Genomic DNA, 16,477 nt, shown 5'->3' with positions numbered 1-16,477 from the left:
GTTCATGTTTTTTTTTTCTTTTTTAAATAAAATTTTCATTAAATGACCTAACCTAAGTCTATTTAAATATTAATTACGAGACACTAAATTAAAAATAACACAAGGTTATCATTCACTTGTACGACAAAAGTGCGAACGGAACAGTGTGCCTCTTAAACACAGGCATTGATTTCAAAGCATTCCATTTAACGGTAAACATATTATTTTACTTCTAAATAAACATGTTTTATGATTTGTTTTATTAAATTATTAAATTGACATTTCTTCACGCGACCAAATTTACTGTTTATCTTAATTTATTATCTTCAAACGTATTTCTCACGAGGAAAACACGTATTTCACTATCGAAAACCCGGGCACAGCGGTTCGTTTCCGAGTGTTCTCGATTCCTCCATGTCCTTGGTTCCCAAAACTGAGAAAAACGACGCCCCTGTCGTCGACATTGATAGCGACGGCGACGACGGCGTCACCGTAGCTTCCGCCATTAAAGATAAGTTATCGCAGAAGATTCCATCGTCTCAATCCGAGCTTGTGCAGCAAGAAACCCCTGTCTCGAGTTCCACTCTTTCTGTCTCTGACGGCCGGTTCAGAAGTTTCTGGAAAGCCGGGGATTACGCTGTTGGTCCCTCTTCGAAGCCCGCTCCCTTTCAAGGTTTTGCACATTGCCCTTTGTCATTTTAATTTTTTTAATTCCTCCAAAATATATTTCATCACTCACACCGTTCTCTTAGGTTATATTTTGACGAAGGTGTGTGGAGGGAAAGGGTTGATAGAGTTACATGTGTGTGTATGATATTTTAAAAATTGAATGATTGATGGTCGGATAGTTACTCGCTAACCTTTCGTACAAGGTTTTAAACTGTGACCTTGATCGTGATTTTGTCGCAATTATTGTGGAAAATTTCAGACAAATGCAGCGGACCACAATTGCAGTCGCGGACACTCCATGAACCTTGAAATTGCGGCCAAAATTGCGGTCCTTGATCATTTTTTTAAAACCAGGGTTTTTCTTTTATTTCTTTCATTTTGAGAAGTGTTTACCTGTATAAGTTGTGAAGAATCAAATAGAGAGAGATGTGGAAGAGACTAATGTCCGGATCTCTGTTGAGTGTTCATTACTGAATTAAAACATCCACGCTTGATGATATAATTGTAGAACGACCATAATAATAAAAACAACTTAAAAAGAAAAAGTTGCCATACATTAAGGGTCATCTTATTCCTTCGTAATGTTGTGATGAGTGAAGACTTTACTATTAAGTTATTGATTCAGGTTCAAAAGTTAACCCTTATTTCTCTTTATCCTCTAAAGCCTGCCATTCAGGCATACCCTTAACTGTTACCCTCCAATTTCAGGTCACTTAGAGCATGCCCGGGTGCACCCCAAGTTTCTGCATTCTAATGCGACTTCCCATAAATGGGCTTTTGGAGGTGTGCTTTCTTTGCCTCTCTTGTATTTGAACAAATTTTGGGAGTTGGTTTGATTTTTAGAATAAATTCGTTGTTTGAAAAATTAAGATAAGAATTAATTTATTCTTGAAATCCTTTTAGTTCAATTTGTTTGTATAGATTTGGTTTGATTTTAGTTTTAATAATTTTGATATTTATTTTCTCTCTTATTAGTTTAACTCTCGTAAATATTCCAAGTAAATGTATTAAAGCAAATTACTTCATTCAAATTGTTCCACGCATCAAATTTGATATGCAAAATCCCTCCAATTTATAGTTCAATTTTTTATAACTGCACTCCAAAAACGTTACCTTTTTTGGCTTGGTTTGTGTGTAAAATTTACTTCTATTGAGTGGCTAGATAATGTTCTTGCTATGATACTACTTTTTTCCTGGTTTGGAATGTAATTGTCTGTTTCCCAAGATGCATTTTGTCCCTTTTGTAGTTTTGTTTAATTGGAATCTATGATGTGCAGATTTGATATGTCTGATACAACAATATGTATTATGAAGATATAGGATACAGCATGTGTAAGAAACTTGTCTAGATAGGTATAATTTTCATAAAACATAACTCATACAAAATTGCAATTTGAAAATCTACATTAACATACTAAAAATAAAAATTTATACATTATTATCATCATTAATAATTTCCTGTTGTCATTGTCTACACTACATGTAGGAATCATACCAATCTCAATTTTTCTTGATATCAACTGTGAAGAACGGCAATTTCCCTTTTTGGTCCATCAAGGGACAATGCCTCTATGTTTCTACAATATACACGTTTCTATGTCTCACATGTAGTTGTAGCGGACATATTTTTTTTCAGATACTAATGTGTATATGAGATGTATCTTAGGGTGTTGGTTTTGGATACGTGAAGCAAATTATAGGTTCAATGAGGTTGGAATATAGTGGCATTGGATCTTTCATGCAACTGCTGCAAGTTTCTACCACTTGTGAATTTGGTTGTTTGACAAAGCTAGAGCCTGATGCAACTTTTGCTCTCAGGCTTTGTGAAGAGTTAACTGGGCAAATAGAAAACATTTGTAGACTGTCTTTGTGTGGATCCGATATGTTTAAAGGCTTGTTTCTTATTGAGTTTCCTTTTCAAATTGCTGTCTGTGTTTGTTTCTATAACTTACGATGGTTTTATTTAGTAATAAAACTGATATGTTTCTAAGATAATTTTGGATAGCAAGGATGGTGTTTGGAATAGCTAAATGTTTCTTTTAAATGTTGAATGAAGACTTATTGCTTTAAATATTTTTCATATATGATGGATTGTTTGTTTATTCATAATATATGCCTTTCTTAATTGGCAGCGATTGCTGAGCTAGTGGATAATGCTGTGGATGAGGTATGATTCCAGTAAAAAGTATTTTACTCTTTTCTAGGCAGTAAGATAATCAGTTAGTCAGGGTGACAAAAATATTGTTGAGGACTTTTAGCTTTATGATAAGCTACTATGGTTTAAATGCACTTTTGATCGAGTTTATATTATAGCATTTCATAGTTGGTCTACTGACAGGGGTTGGCTCACCTGGTTGATGGGGATACAAAATTTTATTCTCCATGTGCATTGGTTTGAAACCCCTTTGACTAGTATTCATGCTGGGTGACAATTCCTCCTTGGGAAATCCATTGATGCCCAGGGTTAGTTGAATAGCCTCCTTGGAACAAGAAATATTTGGAGTAGGATTTTTTAGGTAATCCTATGAGTAGGTTTCTACCTTCTCCTTTCTTGTCCTACTATCCTATTCTCTTAGACGTGCCTGTAGTGCCTCGAGTCACTGTCTTGGATCACTATTTCTCAAATGAAAATATTTTAGTTTAAATGTAACCTATGTATTAGGTTTAAAAGGATCACACATATTTTGAGTTTGAATTAACAAATATTAGTCCTATTTGTTTGGCTGTGGAACTGGAAAATCACTTGCACGCTTGCAAAACTTTCCTCCTAAAAACTCCTGTCTATGAGGAACTGTTATAGAACACGAGTATTACTGAATACTGAATTTTTCTTTGTACTTTAAGATTCAAAATGGTGCAACTTTTGTAAAGATTGACAAGTTTCGTGTCAAGAAGGATAATTCACCTGCATTATGTTTCGTAGGTATGCTATCCAATTCTAAACATGTATTTTCTTTACTTTGTCGATAGTAATGTTTTATGGTTTGATGTTAGTTATTGTCAACAAAGTTTTAATCGAGCACTTGTTTCCTATGCAGATGATGGTGGTGGAATGGACCCTAGCTCAATTCGAAAATGCATGAGCTTGGGTTATTCATCAAAGAAGTCAAAGACAACAATAGGACAATGTATCTGAAATTATTTTATTCATTTCTTTAACTTTTTCTTCACCTGACTTAAAGAACTCTACTAATGTTAATATATCCTTTTCAAATGGTGTTCAATTTGTTTTCTGTTTAATTTTTTTGTTGATACATGCACTATGTTATATTTCTAGGGAGAAAACAATGGAAATATTTAAATAGGGACTCAAACTAAGCAAATTTTATATCCCTTTGGCAATTTTCTTTCATTTTCCCTAAGATTCTCATTTTCCAAGAACTTTTATGAATTGAACCATTTAGATGGTTTACACCTTTTTGGGCCCATAACTCCCAAAGCAAAACATAATATAATATCCAAAATAAAATAAAAACTCAAAATTTCCCTTTCTAAACCTTAGTCATACATCCTACACGAGAGAATGATTCTAACTGTATTCATTTTTGCAATTGGAGCAAATGTTTCCTCATAATCATCACCATAAGTTTGAGTATATCCTTTGGCAACTAACCTTGCTTTGTAACAGTCTAATGTGCCACTGGATTTATACTTTAGATTGTAAACCCACCTACTAGCTTTTTATTTAGTGCCTTCAACAATTTCCCATGCCTGGTTCCTTTCTAAGGCACTTGTCTCTTCATTCATGGCTTGAATCCAATTCTCATCCTTCAATGCTTCTTGAACTAATGTTAGGACTCTAATTACATCAATGGCAGAGAGAAAACTTGGTGTTGCATAGAAAGGTGTTTAGTGGTCACAAAATGATAAATAGGATACTTGGCAAGAGACTGAGTTCCTTTTCTCAAGGCAATCCGCAAGTCATTAAGGTCATGTTCACATTTACCATTCAAAGAAATTTCCAAAGGTTCAATGGCATCAGTAGGAGTACTTACCCTTGGCTCAAATGATTGGATTTGTTGTTGGATCAAGTTAGGTTGCTTTTGTCGCCTTTGGTATTGTATATGGAAACAACTTTTTGGACGACTAGTTTCTATAGTTGTTGACCTTGACTCGGGATTGTTAGGAGCAACTTTAGAGACATCCATAGGAGATGTTTCTGGAGAATAAGATGGTTCTTGTATGACACGTACAAAAGATGACTCGAGATTCAAAAGACCCAACTTCAAAAGAACTCTCCTCCTGAAGCTGGGGACCTGTGTAAAAAGATTTAGTTTCATCGAAAGTAACATCCATGGAGGTAAAAAACTTTTGACTTGGATAATGGCAACAACAATATCCCTTTTCATTAGATGCATAACCAATGAATATGCATTTAACAACTCTAAGGTCTAACTTTCCATGGAATTGACTATGAATATGGACATACACAACACATTCAAACACCCAACTATGAAGACTAGATAGAAAAGGAACATAAAAAAAATGTGGATGCAGGGCTCCTGGATAGCAACTTGACATAAGAAAAGAGATGAATGTATGTTTTAGAGGGCTTGAAAACATCCTTCACCTTCATCTCTTATTTATAGCAATACAAAGAGTACAAAGGTGGAGGACAACTAATATCGAAGTGGAAAACACCTCACAAATACAACTCACACCACTTATGCTTGCAACTCACACAACTGTATTTATAGCTCACACATAGTTGTGCACCATCTAACAACAAAGAGTATTGTTAGAGTTGACAATAATTGGGATGAGGGAGAACTGGCTGGTAGATCATAAATAGTGGTAGTAGTGTGTGCCCAAAATTGAAGCACATCAACATTGAATAGATGATTGATCATCATGTTTGTGTCGAAGGCCATAACAACCACTATGTTCTTTGAGAACATCTAGAGTTATAGTGATTGCAAGAACATCTATCGTCAATAAGCTTGATGTACAGATTCACCTTGTGATTGACAAGAAGATTGAGTAGTGATTTCATTGACATTAATTTGACAGTTTTTTCTAAGGACTTGTTCTTTTGCAATTCTTGGGTAAGAATCAAAGCTTAAACTTTCTCAACCTACAATGATACTCTCATCTATAGAAATTACGGGAGCATATTCTTTAGAAAGACCTTCAAGAATTATATGCAGCTATTCTTGACATGATATAGAATCAACAACAACATAACAATCCTCGATGAAAGCTTTTATAGAAAAAATTTAGTAAAATATCAACCTCCAAAAGAAGTGTTGAAAAGCTTCAATCTCACATGTTGCACTTTCTCACAGATGTTGAAAGTGAGCATGAAATCTCTTTGAAATTTAGTATGCATGTGTAAACCCTTGACTGCCCAACATAGAAACTGATGGCTCAGTGTAACGGTCAATTGAACACTTGACTGCTTAGTCCAACAAACAATTGAAGTCTAGATTGCTTAGCAGAACAACTGACCTATAAGGCACCGACTCTAACATGCACACTAGACATGGCCCAATACTGACATCAAAATACGGCTAGTCTCCAAAATATGGGGCAATAGGAAACTGCTTCTATGTATATGTGTTTGTGTCTATATATACACACACGTATAAATCAACATAACAAAAATCTAAATTGTGAATTAAGATTTGTATAATTCACATTCTAAAATAAAAATTGCAAGCTTTATATAGTTTTCATGTAATAAAGGACCCTCAAGGATAGAAAACTAAAAATATATTTGTTAATAGTTAAAACAATTAGCTAAATGGTATGAACTGTTTTTATATTTGTTTTCATAATAGGAGTGTCTATGAAGTGTTTAACTAATAATTGATGTCGTCCCACACCACTTATTGGGTAGGTGTCCAAATTATGTTGAAAAGTATTTAAGCTGAAAAAAGATATTCACTAATTACAACACAGTTCAGGAGTATCCAGCACATGACAAGCCTGTTTGACAAGTTTTGTGTTTGAAAAGTGCGGGAGATGATGTTTACAGAGGTGTTGGTGCCCCCTAGAACTGACTGCTTGGCATAACTACTAAGAAAACTATCATGTAATGGAGAACTTGAACGCAAAAATTATTCATTCTCACATATTTTAAAAATTGAGAGACATAATTGACTTAGAAAAGTTGGGAGAACTTGAACCCAAAATTTATTCGTTCTCACGTATTTTAATAATTGAGAGACTTAATTGACTTAGAAAAGTTGGTAGACCAAAATTGTAAAAGCCAAAACAATGTAATTAACCCATTATTTTGGGGTGAATGTTGCTAGTTTTGATGCACTTTACTTGTTTCTTTGTAAGTAACATCTTGTTTTATGCTAGATGGCAATGGATTCAAGACTAGTACCATGAGACTGGGTGCTGATGCTATTGTTTTCAGTAGGGCAAGGCATTCTGGGTACAAATTTTTAATTGGTTTATTTTATTCTATTTTAACTTAAATTCAGTTTTTCTTGTTGAATTTTTCGTTGTCCCTTGGATGTTAACTATGAAAATATGGAAAACTAGGTATATGATTAATTCTCCTTATGTAGAAAATACACGTAAGGTAATATATTTATAATAAAGAATAATACAGGAAATATGGCTGAAGCCCAAATATACATAATATTGTAACTAACATAATATATTATGTAACTAATAATATCTTAACAATATCTAATATACCACTCAAGTTGGTGCATATAAATTTTATGTACTAAGCTTGTTACAAATATAATTAATTCTAGGTTTTTATAAAACCTTAGTGAAAATATCTATTAACTGATCACTTAGAGTTAACAAAGCAAGTCTTGATGTATGTAGATACACTCTTTTCTTGAATAAAATTATAATAAATCTCAATGTGGTGGTCTTTTTATGAAAGACAAGATTAAAGCTAATATGAAAAGCTTTCTAATTGTCACATATAAGTATCATTTGAGTAACATCTCAAAATTGCAACTCTTTAAGTAATTGTTTAAGCCAAATAAGTTTTACAAGTTGAGACTATAGCTCTATGTTCTTCTTTTGCACCAGATCTTGCCATAACATTTTGTTTCTTGTTCTTTCAAGAAATCAAGTTATTTCCAATGGAAACACAATATTCAGAGGTATATCTTCTATTAGAAGGAGATCCTGTTCAGTCAATATCTGAATAGTTGACAACTTTAGTATGGTTACTGTGACCATATAAAGGAGATCCTTTAATGTATTTTAATATAAAAATTAGTACATTCCAATGATTTGCACATGGGGAATTGAGAAATTGACTTACTACGTTGATTGCAAATGATAGTTCAATTTCTCAACTAATCTTCTGTACTTCTCAGGAATAGAGAGAGGCTCCCCTGTTTAGGTAGGAGTTTGGTATTGAGATCCATGGATATGTCAATAGATTTTGAGTTCATCAACCTAGTTTCCTCAAAAATATCCAATGCATACTTCTTTTGAGATATAACAATACCATTGTTGGATTGTGCTACCTCATTTCTCAAGAAATATCTGAGTTTGTCAAGATTTGTGGTCTAAAAGTGGTGATAAAGGTGTTGTTTCATTTGGGAGATGCCATGGTGATCACTACCTATAAGAACAATATCATCAACATATAAATTAGATACATCCAACACTTGAGTGAGGTAAAAATTGAAGGATATGCCTCACTATGAGTCATACCAAACTGTTGAACAACACTGTTAAATTTTCCAAACCAAGTCCTATGAGATTTACAGAGACGACACCAATCTAGAAGTTTCTTCTTGCAAATCTCCATTAAGAGAAGTATTTTTGACATCCAATTGGTAAAAAGGCCATTGTTGAAGAGCAACCATGACTATAAATAAGCGAACAAAAACATCTTTGCCACTGAAGAAAAAGTATCACCATAATCCAAACAAAAAATTTGTGTGTAACCTTTGGGCACAAGATGAGTTTTGAGAAGATCAATAATACCATAAGGACCATATTTGATAGGAAAGACTTGCCTAGAACCAATGACAAATTCCTCAGACGGTAATGAGACAAACTCCTAAGTTCCACTATTTTGAAAAGCACCGTTTTCATCAAGCATGACTTGACGCCAACCAGGATAGGCTAAGGCATCACTTACGAATTTTGGAATTGACATAGTAGAAATAGACAAAAGGTAGGTATAAAAAGATGGAGATAATCTATGGTAACTCAAAGTAGTTTAATGAGGAGATGGATTATGGATATAGCGTATACCTTTACAAAGGGCAATTGGAAGTTCAAACTCAGTTGTTAGAGCCAGAGGGGATGGAGGATTGGACAATAGAAGTGAGTCATTTAGTGGATCATGAGAATTTGTCCTTGACTATATATTTGAAGAGTTGGTGGAGGTGGGGAATTTGAAGATGGACTAGACACAACATGAGGATCATAGGTAATAGGAATATTGACTGTAGTTGGAGACACACACAGAGGAGATTTAAAATAAAGATTTTATTTAAGTTGAAATTTATATTGTTTGGTGTCTTAATGTTTAAGCAAAAGAAAAGTTTCTTGGTGATTGGTGAAAGATTTACCTGGTATAATCATTGGGCTTAATCTTTTCAAAGAAGGTCTATTGCATATAGGCTTAAGAAGAACTTGTACATCTCTCAACTCATTGTTTTTGTTTTTGACAGACTGTGTTATGCACATTGGGACATACAAAAAAAGTAGAGCACTGCACTAATTTGAGTAACAAATATATGAAAGATGATAGCAAGTATGGATGGATACCCTGCCCTTGATGTAAACCACCAAAAATGACCTGCATAGATTCATTACTCTTTTTAATTTTAGCTCTTTCCTATTCGTCACATTCTCTCCATCTTAATGCTACTCGTGCCACTTGCTCTTGTGTCATGCTACTTGTGAAGAAATGGACTTTAAGTCTAACTCAATCCTACAAAACCGGCTAATAAAGTGAGGTTTGCACCCGCTTATATATATATATATATATATATATATATATTATAAATTGGTCTTATCTCTAGTCGATGTGGGACTTCCAACACACCCCCTTCACGTCGAGGTATATACATCTCGAGCGTGAAAATAGACATTAATGGGTGGTCCGATAGCGGGTGGAACAATATGCTAGGTATATACATCTCGAGCGTGAGACTAACATTAATGGGTGGTTCGATAGTGGTCGGTAGTGGGTGGAACAACATGCCCAACAAACATCGTTAGGATTGTGTTAGGAAACCGAGAAGAAGATCCTAACCAAATATCTTATTCACTGATACACTCTTGCAAAACAGAGAGAATCAAATAATGGGTATATATTATTTATTGAAAAGAAAGAAAGAACACGTGTATATGATTTTTCTCTGTCTACTCACAGTATATTATTTTATTCTATATATACCCATACTACCCGCTATTTCTCACCGCCTCACCACTAAGCCACTTGGGCCTTGGGCTTCTTTTTCTTCCTTCTTTCATAAACTATCCAACCCCTATCATTACCCGCATCCTGAAGATGAACCTTGTCCTGCTCTTGGATAGTAATCTTGTCTTCCCATGTTGCTCCATCCACCCCTCCTTCATTCCATTCAATTAGCACTTGCTCTCTTGTCTCCTCTTCTAGCTGCTGTTGTCTTCTATTTAGAATACGTATTGGCCAAATGGTTGGTAGGGCCCTCCATATGCAGATCAGATGGCAGCTCCTTCTCGATACTCCTTGCTCCAATAGCCAACTTCAACTGTGATACGTGGCATACGGGATGTACTCGTGCAGTTTCGGACAACAATAATCTGAAGGCCACTTTCCCCACCTGTTGCACCACTTTAAATGGTCCATAGTATCTAGCGGCTAGTTTCGGGTGTATCCTGGTTGGCATGGAAGTTTGTTTGTGAGGTCTAATCTTCAAATAGACCCAGTCATCCACCTTAATTGTCACCGACTTCCTGTTATGATTTGCTTGTTTTACCATTGCTTCTTGGGCTCGGTTCAAATGGAACTTTAGTTGTTGGAGTGCCACATCCCTCGTCCTCAAATCATGTGCCACCGCTTCCACCAAAGTCTCCCCGGAAACAAATCTGATCAAAGTTGGGGGTGCTCGCCCATAAACTGTTTCAAAAGGCGTGCATTTTGCGGCTCCTTGGTAGCTGGTGTTGTACCAGTATTTTGCCCAAGGTAGTAGCACACTCCAGCCCTTGGGTTACTCCGAACAAAAGCAGCGCAGGTAACCTTCCAGGATCCGATTTAACACCTCCGTCTGCCCATCCGACTCGGGGTGGTAAGGGGTGCTCATCTGAAGGTTTGTTCCCTACAACTTAAACAACTCTTTCCAGAACAAACTCAGAAATAAGGGATCCCTATCACTTACTATTGACTTGGGCACCCCGTGCAACTTAACCACCTCTCTCACAAATGTCTCTGCCACCATGCGAGCTGTATAAGGGTGCTTCAAAGGGAGGAAATGGCCATACTTGCTGAGACGGTCTACCACTACCAAGACAACATCATATCCTTTGGATTTTGGGAGTCTAACAATGAAATCCATACTAATCTCTTCCTATATTGCTTGGGGAATTGGAAAGGGTTGCAGCAACCCTTGAGGTGATCCCGCCTGATATTTGTGTTGTTGACACACTAAACAATGTGCCACATATTCTGTCACGTCCTTTTTCATCCCTATCCAATACAAGGATTAGGCCACTGTTCGGTAGGTGCGGTATATCCTCGAATGTCCCCCAGTGGTAGAACGGCTAAAATTTTTGGGATCCATTTTGACTTAGCCGACAACACCAATCGACCCTTGTAGTGTAGCCTCCCATTCTCCAAGGTAAAAGCGGGATGCATATCAGGATTTTTGGTAATGTCTTCCACTATTTTCTGGAGTTCTCCATCTTCCACCACCTCTTCTAGTACCTCTTGGAAGTACCTCCAATAAGGTCTGACAATTATGTTCAACTCTGTCTCCCCCTCCTCTACACTCTTGGACCCCATTCTTTCTCCTCCATAGCCTCCATTCCCCTCCGGGATAATGCGTCCGCTACCTTATTCATAGCTCCCACTTTGTAGACTATATCAAAATCATAGCCCAAGAGTTTAGCAATCCAGTTCTGTTGATTCTGGGTTGTTATTCTCTGTTCTAACAAGTATCTCAAGCTTCTTTGGTCAGTATGGACCACAAACTTCTGGCCTAGAAGGTAGGGTCGCCAGTGCTGTATTGCCATCACAAGGGCCATGAGCTCCTTCTCATAAATTGACTTGCTCAAGCATCCTTCAGACAAAGCTTTACTAAAGAACGCAATTGGCCGCCTGTTTTGTGTTAAAACTGCACCCACTCCCACTCCAGACGCGTCACATTCAACATGGAAGGCCTGAGTAAAATCAGGTAATGCCAAGACCGGTGCAGTGGTCATGGCTGTTTTCAATTTCTCCATAGCTTCCCTGGCCACATCTGTCCAAATAAAACTGCCCTTCTTCAGCATATCAGTCAGAGGTCGGGCAATCTTACCATAATCTCGAACGAATCCTATAATATCCACTTTTTCTTTATCCATTTCCACCCCTTTTTTGGATATTAAGTGGCCTAAATACCTGATATGTTTTCTCCCAAACTCACTTCTTACGATTCGCCACCCACTGATGCTGCAACAGTGTATTCAACACACATCCTACATGCTCCAGATGTTCTTTCCAAGTCTTACTATAGACCAAAATATCGTCAAAAAATACCGAGAAGAAGATCCTAACCAAATATCTCACTCACTGATACACTCTTGCAAAACAGAGAGAATCAAATAATGGGTATATATTATTTACTGAAAAGTAAGAAAGAACACGTGTAAACGAGGGCCTAACCCCTCTCTCTAGGTGTTAAAACCTGACTATACCAAAGTATATGATTCTTCTCTGTCTACTCACAGTATATTATATTATTCTATATATACCCATACTACCCGCTATTTCTCACCACCTCACCACTAAGCCACTTGGGCCTTGGGCTTCCTTTTCTTCCTTCTTTCATAAACTATCCAACCCCTATCAAATAGGCTCTAACCTTGCTTTGATACCATGTTAAGAAGTGACTTTAAGCCTAACTCAACCCTACAAAACTGACATATAAGGTGAGGTCTGCACTCACTTATATACTATAGATTGGCCTTATCTCTAATCGATGTGGGACTTCCAACGCTACCATTTCTCAATTTTGTTAGATTCCTCTCTAATAGATTTCTCATGAACCTATGAAAGAGAAATGGAAATTGATGAGATACTATGAAATGAACAATTGAGAATAGGAGAAAGGATTCTAATGCGAGGTTTCCCCATTTTACATATTTCAAATTCTTTGAATATGCCTTCCATCTTTATTTTCCTCTTTGTTAAAGTATTTGAAACCGTGTGTTTATGAGACAATATGGATGCTTTTTTTATATTGAGAAAAAGAAATCAATACAATAAATAAAGGAGATTCAATATCTTCTAAAAATAAAGATATGATTCAAAAATAAATAAAATGTTAGGAATATGAGTTTAGAAACCTAACTCTCTCACTTCTTAGCACACTCCAATAGCCACAACACAAGAATTGAGTAAAGAAAGTATGTTATTCACAGTAAAAGAACGAAGAATACAATCTAGAATCCAGGAGCTTAACCTCCTTCACCAGGTATAACATTGGTCAACACAATCAAAGCAGTCACTCCCCCTGAAACTACAAAAGAGTTCTCTTATATAGACACTTGTTCCCTCCCCAATAACCGATCAGCAGTTAAGTATTCTTCCTTATTTCTCTATTCTTTTTCTCCTTTCCTATACTCTCTAAGTCCTAACATTACTCCCCCCTTGAAAATCAACCTTGTCCCCAAGGTTGAACTGAAACTGCTCATGCAACGTTATCCTATTCCGCTAGTCGAGAAGGCCGAGAGCTCCATCTGTTTCTGCTCCACTTTTACCACCTCCCCTTCTACCTCCTCCTCTTCATCCTCAGCCAATAACACTATTCGTAAATTCCTCTTAGGGCATTGATGCCCTGGCCTGAAAGGTCCCCCACATCTGAAACACCTCCCTTCTTCCCTTCGCTTCAGAAATTCTGGGTAGGGAAGGTTCCGCGAGTTTCGTCCTCTGTCATCACTTCCCCCGGGATTTTCTTCTCTCGCCACACTAATTCTCGCCGTGCTGTCTCTCCTCACCGATCCGACGCTCTCAGTTGCGACAGTCCTCCTCGGGTTACTCCTCGTCGCTTCGGTTCTCGCCACCACAGCCCCTCTTTCCGTCGTTCGACCCCACGACTGGGAATCCTTGGGTGCTGCCCAACCACTCAGACCTAACCCGTGTAGTGCCTCTTCGACATCCCGCACAATTTTCATTGCCACCATCAAATTTCGTGGCTCGTGTGGCCGTATTTGGCACCACAATTTCGTGTGCCTTCGTCTGTCCGNCCAGTGCTTCGAAATCCCGCACGTATTCTTCCACGGTGGCCGTTTGCCTCTTCGACATCCCGCACAATTTTCATTGCCACCATCAAATTTCGTGGCTCGTGTGGCCGTATTTGGCACCACAATTTCGTGTGCCTTCGTCTGTCCGNCCAGTGCTTCGAAATCCCGCACGTATTCTTCCACGGTGGCCGTTTGCCTCTTCGACATCCCGCACAATTTTCATTGCCACCATCAAATTTCGTGGCTCGTGTGGCCGTATTTGGCACCACAATTTCGTGTGCCTTCGTCTGTCCGNCCAGTGCTTCGAAATCCCGCACGTATTCTTCCACGGTGGCCGTTTGCCTTATTGTTGCCATCCTCTCAAAAATGCCGCCACGGTGGCGACTCTCAAACCTGATCAACAAAGCCTCCTTAAGCCCCTCCCACGATCAGTCGCTCGCTTTATCTTTCCAAAACTTAAACTAATAACCGACTCTTCTCTTCATGCTAATATGGGCCAATTCGATCTTCTCCGCCTCCGTTACCTTCTGTATTTCAAAGAATTTTTCGGCCCGGTTGATGCAGTTCAGAGGGTCGGGTCCTTCAAAGGTGGGTAATTCCACCCTTCGCCTCCAATTGGGTAGGCTCTCTGATCGCTCCCCATCTCTCTCCCCGTCTACGTCGTCGCCCCGGTCCCTCCGATTGCCATTGATAACCCTAGCTTCCATCGGAGTTCTCATCGGCGTGTTTGGTGCGCGCACCCATCATCCGCATTAGTTCTTGGATGTCTTTGCGCATTGCGATAGAGTCTTGACGATTCGCCTCTGATTCCGCCTTCAACCCGTCTACGGCCATCTCAATGTGCTCCAATCGTCCCTCGACTACGTTCATTCTTCCCTCCATCGTTTTCGTTCTCACCCGTACAGTAATCCGACAACTTCTTGATCTGGCAGGTTGGACCACTTTGTTAGGAATATGAGTTTAGAAACCTAACTCTCTCACTTTCCAGCACACTCCAATAGCCACAACACAAGAATTGAGTAAAGAAAGTATGTTATTCACAGTAGAAGAACAAAGAATACAATCTAGAATCTAGGAGCTTAACGTCCTTCACCAAGTATAACACCGGTCAACACAATCAAAGCAATCACTTCTCTTGAAACTACAAAAGAGGTCTCTTATATAGACACCTATTTCTTTATTCTTTTTCTCCTTTCCTATACTTTCTAAGTCCTAACATAAAAGTATTTCCAATAATTAATACACACACATATAATCTTGATATTTTTTATTATATAGGATCAACTCCTTCTATACTTTTAACACTCTCCCATAAACTGGAGCATATAGGTCATATATGCCTAGCTTGTTGCAAATGTAAGCGATCCTCATTCCTCTTAGTTATATTGTTCATTAGAGTTGACAAGTCTAGCAGTGATGTTTCTAGACTCTAGTTTTTATCTTGTGAAATTACAATGTGCTTCAATGTTTAGTTCTCTTATGAAAGCCATGATTAGAGACAATGTATAATGTCTGCTTGGTTGTCACATACAAGGTGCAGTTGGGATCTTTCTTCAAGTTTAAGTTCTTTGAGGATGTGTTTTAGGCATATGAGCTCACTAGTGACTAAAATCATGATGTTGTATTTTGCTTTTGCACTTTATCTTGCTGCTACATTAAGTTTCTTATTTCTCCGTGATATTAAATTATCTCCAACAAGAACACAATACCTTGAAGTGGAGTGTCTATGGTGACCCAACCCAGTTGTCGTCAAAATACCCAACAATTTGAGTATTTCCCTTATCTTCATAAGTGAGGCCTTTTCCAAGATCATTCTTTACATTCTAGGATTCATACGACTCCATCCCAATGGCCGGAGCAAGGAGAGTTTAAAAATTGACTTACTATGCTCACTATAGAGGTGATGTTTGGATTGGTCACAATGAAGTAAGTTAACTTACCAACTAACCTGAGTATCTCCCATAATCGAAATAAGGTTCTTCTTGGTCAGGTATAAGTTTGACACTTGGATCCACTGGTGTGCCTACAAACTTAACATATATCATCGTTGTCCTTCTAGAACGTCAGGAGTATATTTTCTTTAAGATATGACCAAACCATTCTTGGATTGTGCCACTTCTACACCAAAGAAAAATCTCAGGTATTCAAGATCTTTTATTTGGAACTTTTGAGCAAAATATTGTTTTAGTTGTATAATACCTTCCTTATCACTACCTTTGATAAGGTGACGTCCACATATACATTGAGTTAGATACATTCTTAGGGAGAATGACAATAGAAGAAAGAATGATCAACTTCTCTTCGAGGGTCATTCCAAACTTCTGGATGATAGTCCAGAAACACCCATAATATGCACAGGGTGACTGCTTGAGGTTATGTGGCGACCTATGTAGGTGACATACCCATATTAGATGACTCCGCTTGAGCAATAAATGTAGAAGGATGCTTTATGTAGATT

At 37.6% G+C, this 16,477-nt stretch overlaps 1 protein-coding gene across 2 annotated transcripts in view; it reads left to right on the top strand.

Annotated features, from left to right (window-relative positions):
* Positions 1 to 313: 313 nt before the first annotated feature.
* LOC106768383 (protein MICRORCHIDIA 1) overlaps positions 314 to 16,477 on the top strand; it is a 40,381-nt gene continuing 24,217 nt past the window's right edge. The window contains exons 1-6 of one of the 2 annotated variants that reach the window (XR_002668383.1): positions 314 to 652; positions 1,357 to 1,431; positions 2,781 to 2,815; positions 3,493 to 3,571; positions 3,687 to 3,776; positions 6,958 to 7,033. Coding sequence is in view for 1 of the 2 variants with exons in the window: in XM_014653517.2 (XP_014509003.1) it covers positions 394 to 652; positions 1,357 to 1,431; positions 2,781 to 2,815; positions 3,493 to 3,571; positions 3,687 to 3,776; positions 6,958 to 7,033 (614 nt within the window). In the remaining variant the exon portion in view is untranslated. The remainder of the gene's footprint in view (positions 653 to 1,356; positions 1,432 to 2,780; positions 2,816 to 3,492; positions 3,572 to 3,686; positions 3,777 to 6,957; positions 7,034 to 16,477) is intronic. The other variant, XM_014653517.2, reaches the window with a different exon arrangement.

This window comes from Vigna radiata, chromosome 7 (genome assembly GCF_000741045.1).
Source record: "Vigna radiata var. radiata cultivar VC1973A chromosome 7, Vradiata_ver6, whole genome shotgun sequence".
In the NCBI taxonomy this organism is placed as follows: domain Eukaryota; kingdom Viridiplantae; phylum Streptophyta; class Magnoliopsida; order Fabales; family Fabaceae; genus Vigna; species Vigna radiata.
Note: the sequence above shows the minus strand (reverse complement) of the source record. Positions and strands in the feature narration are given on the sequence as shown.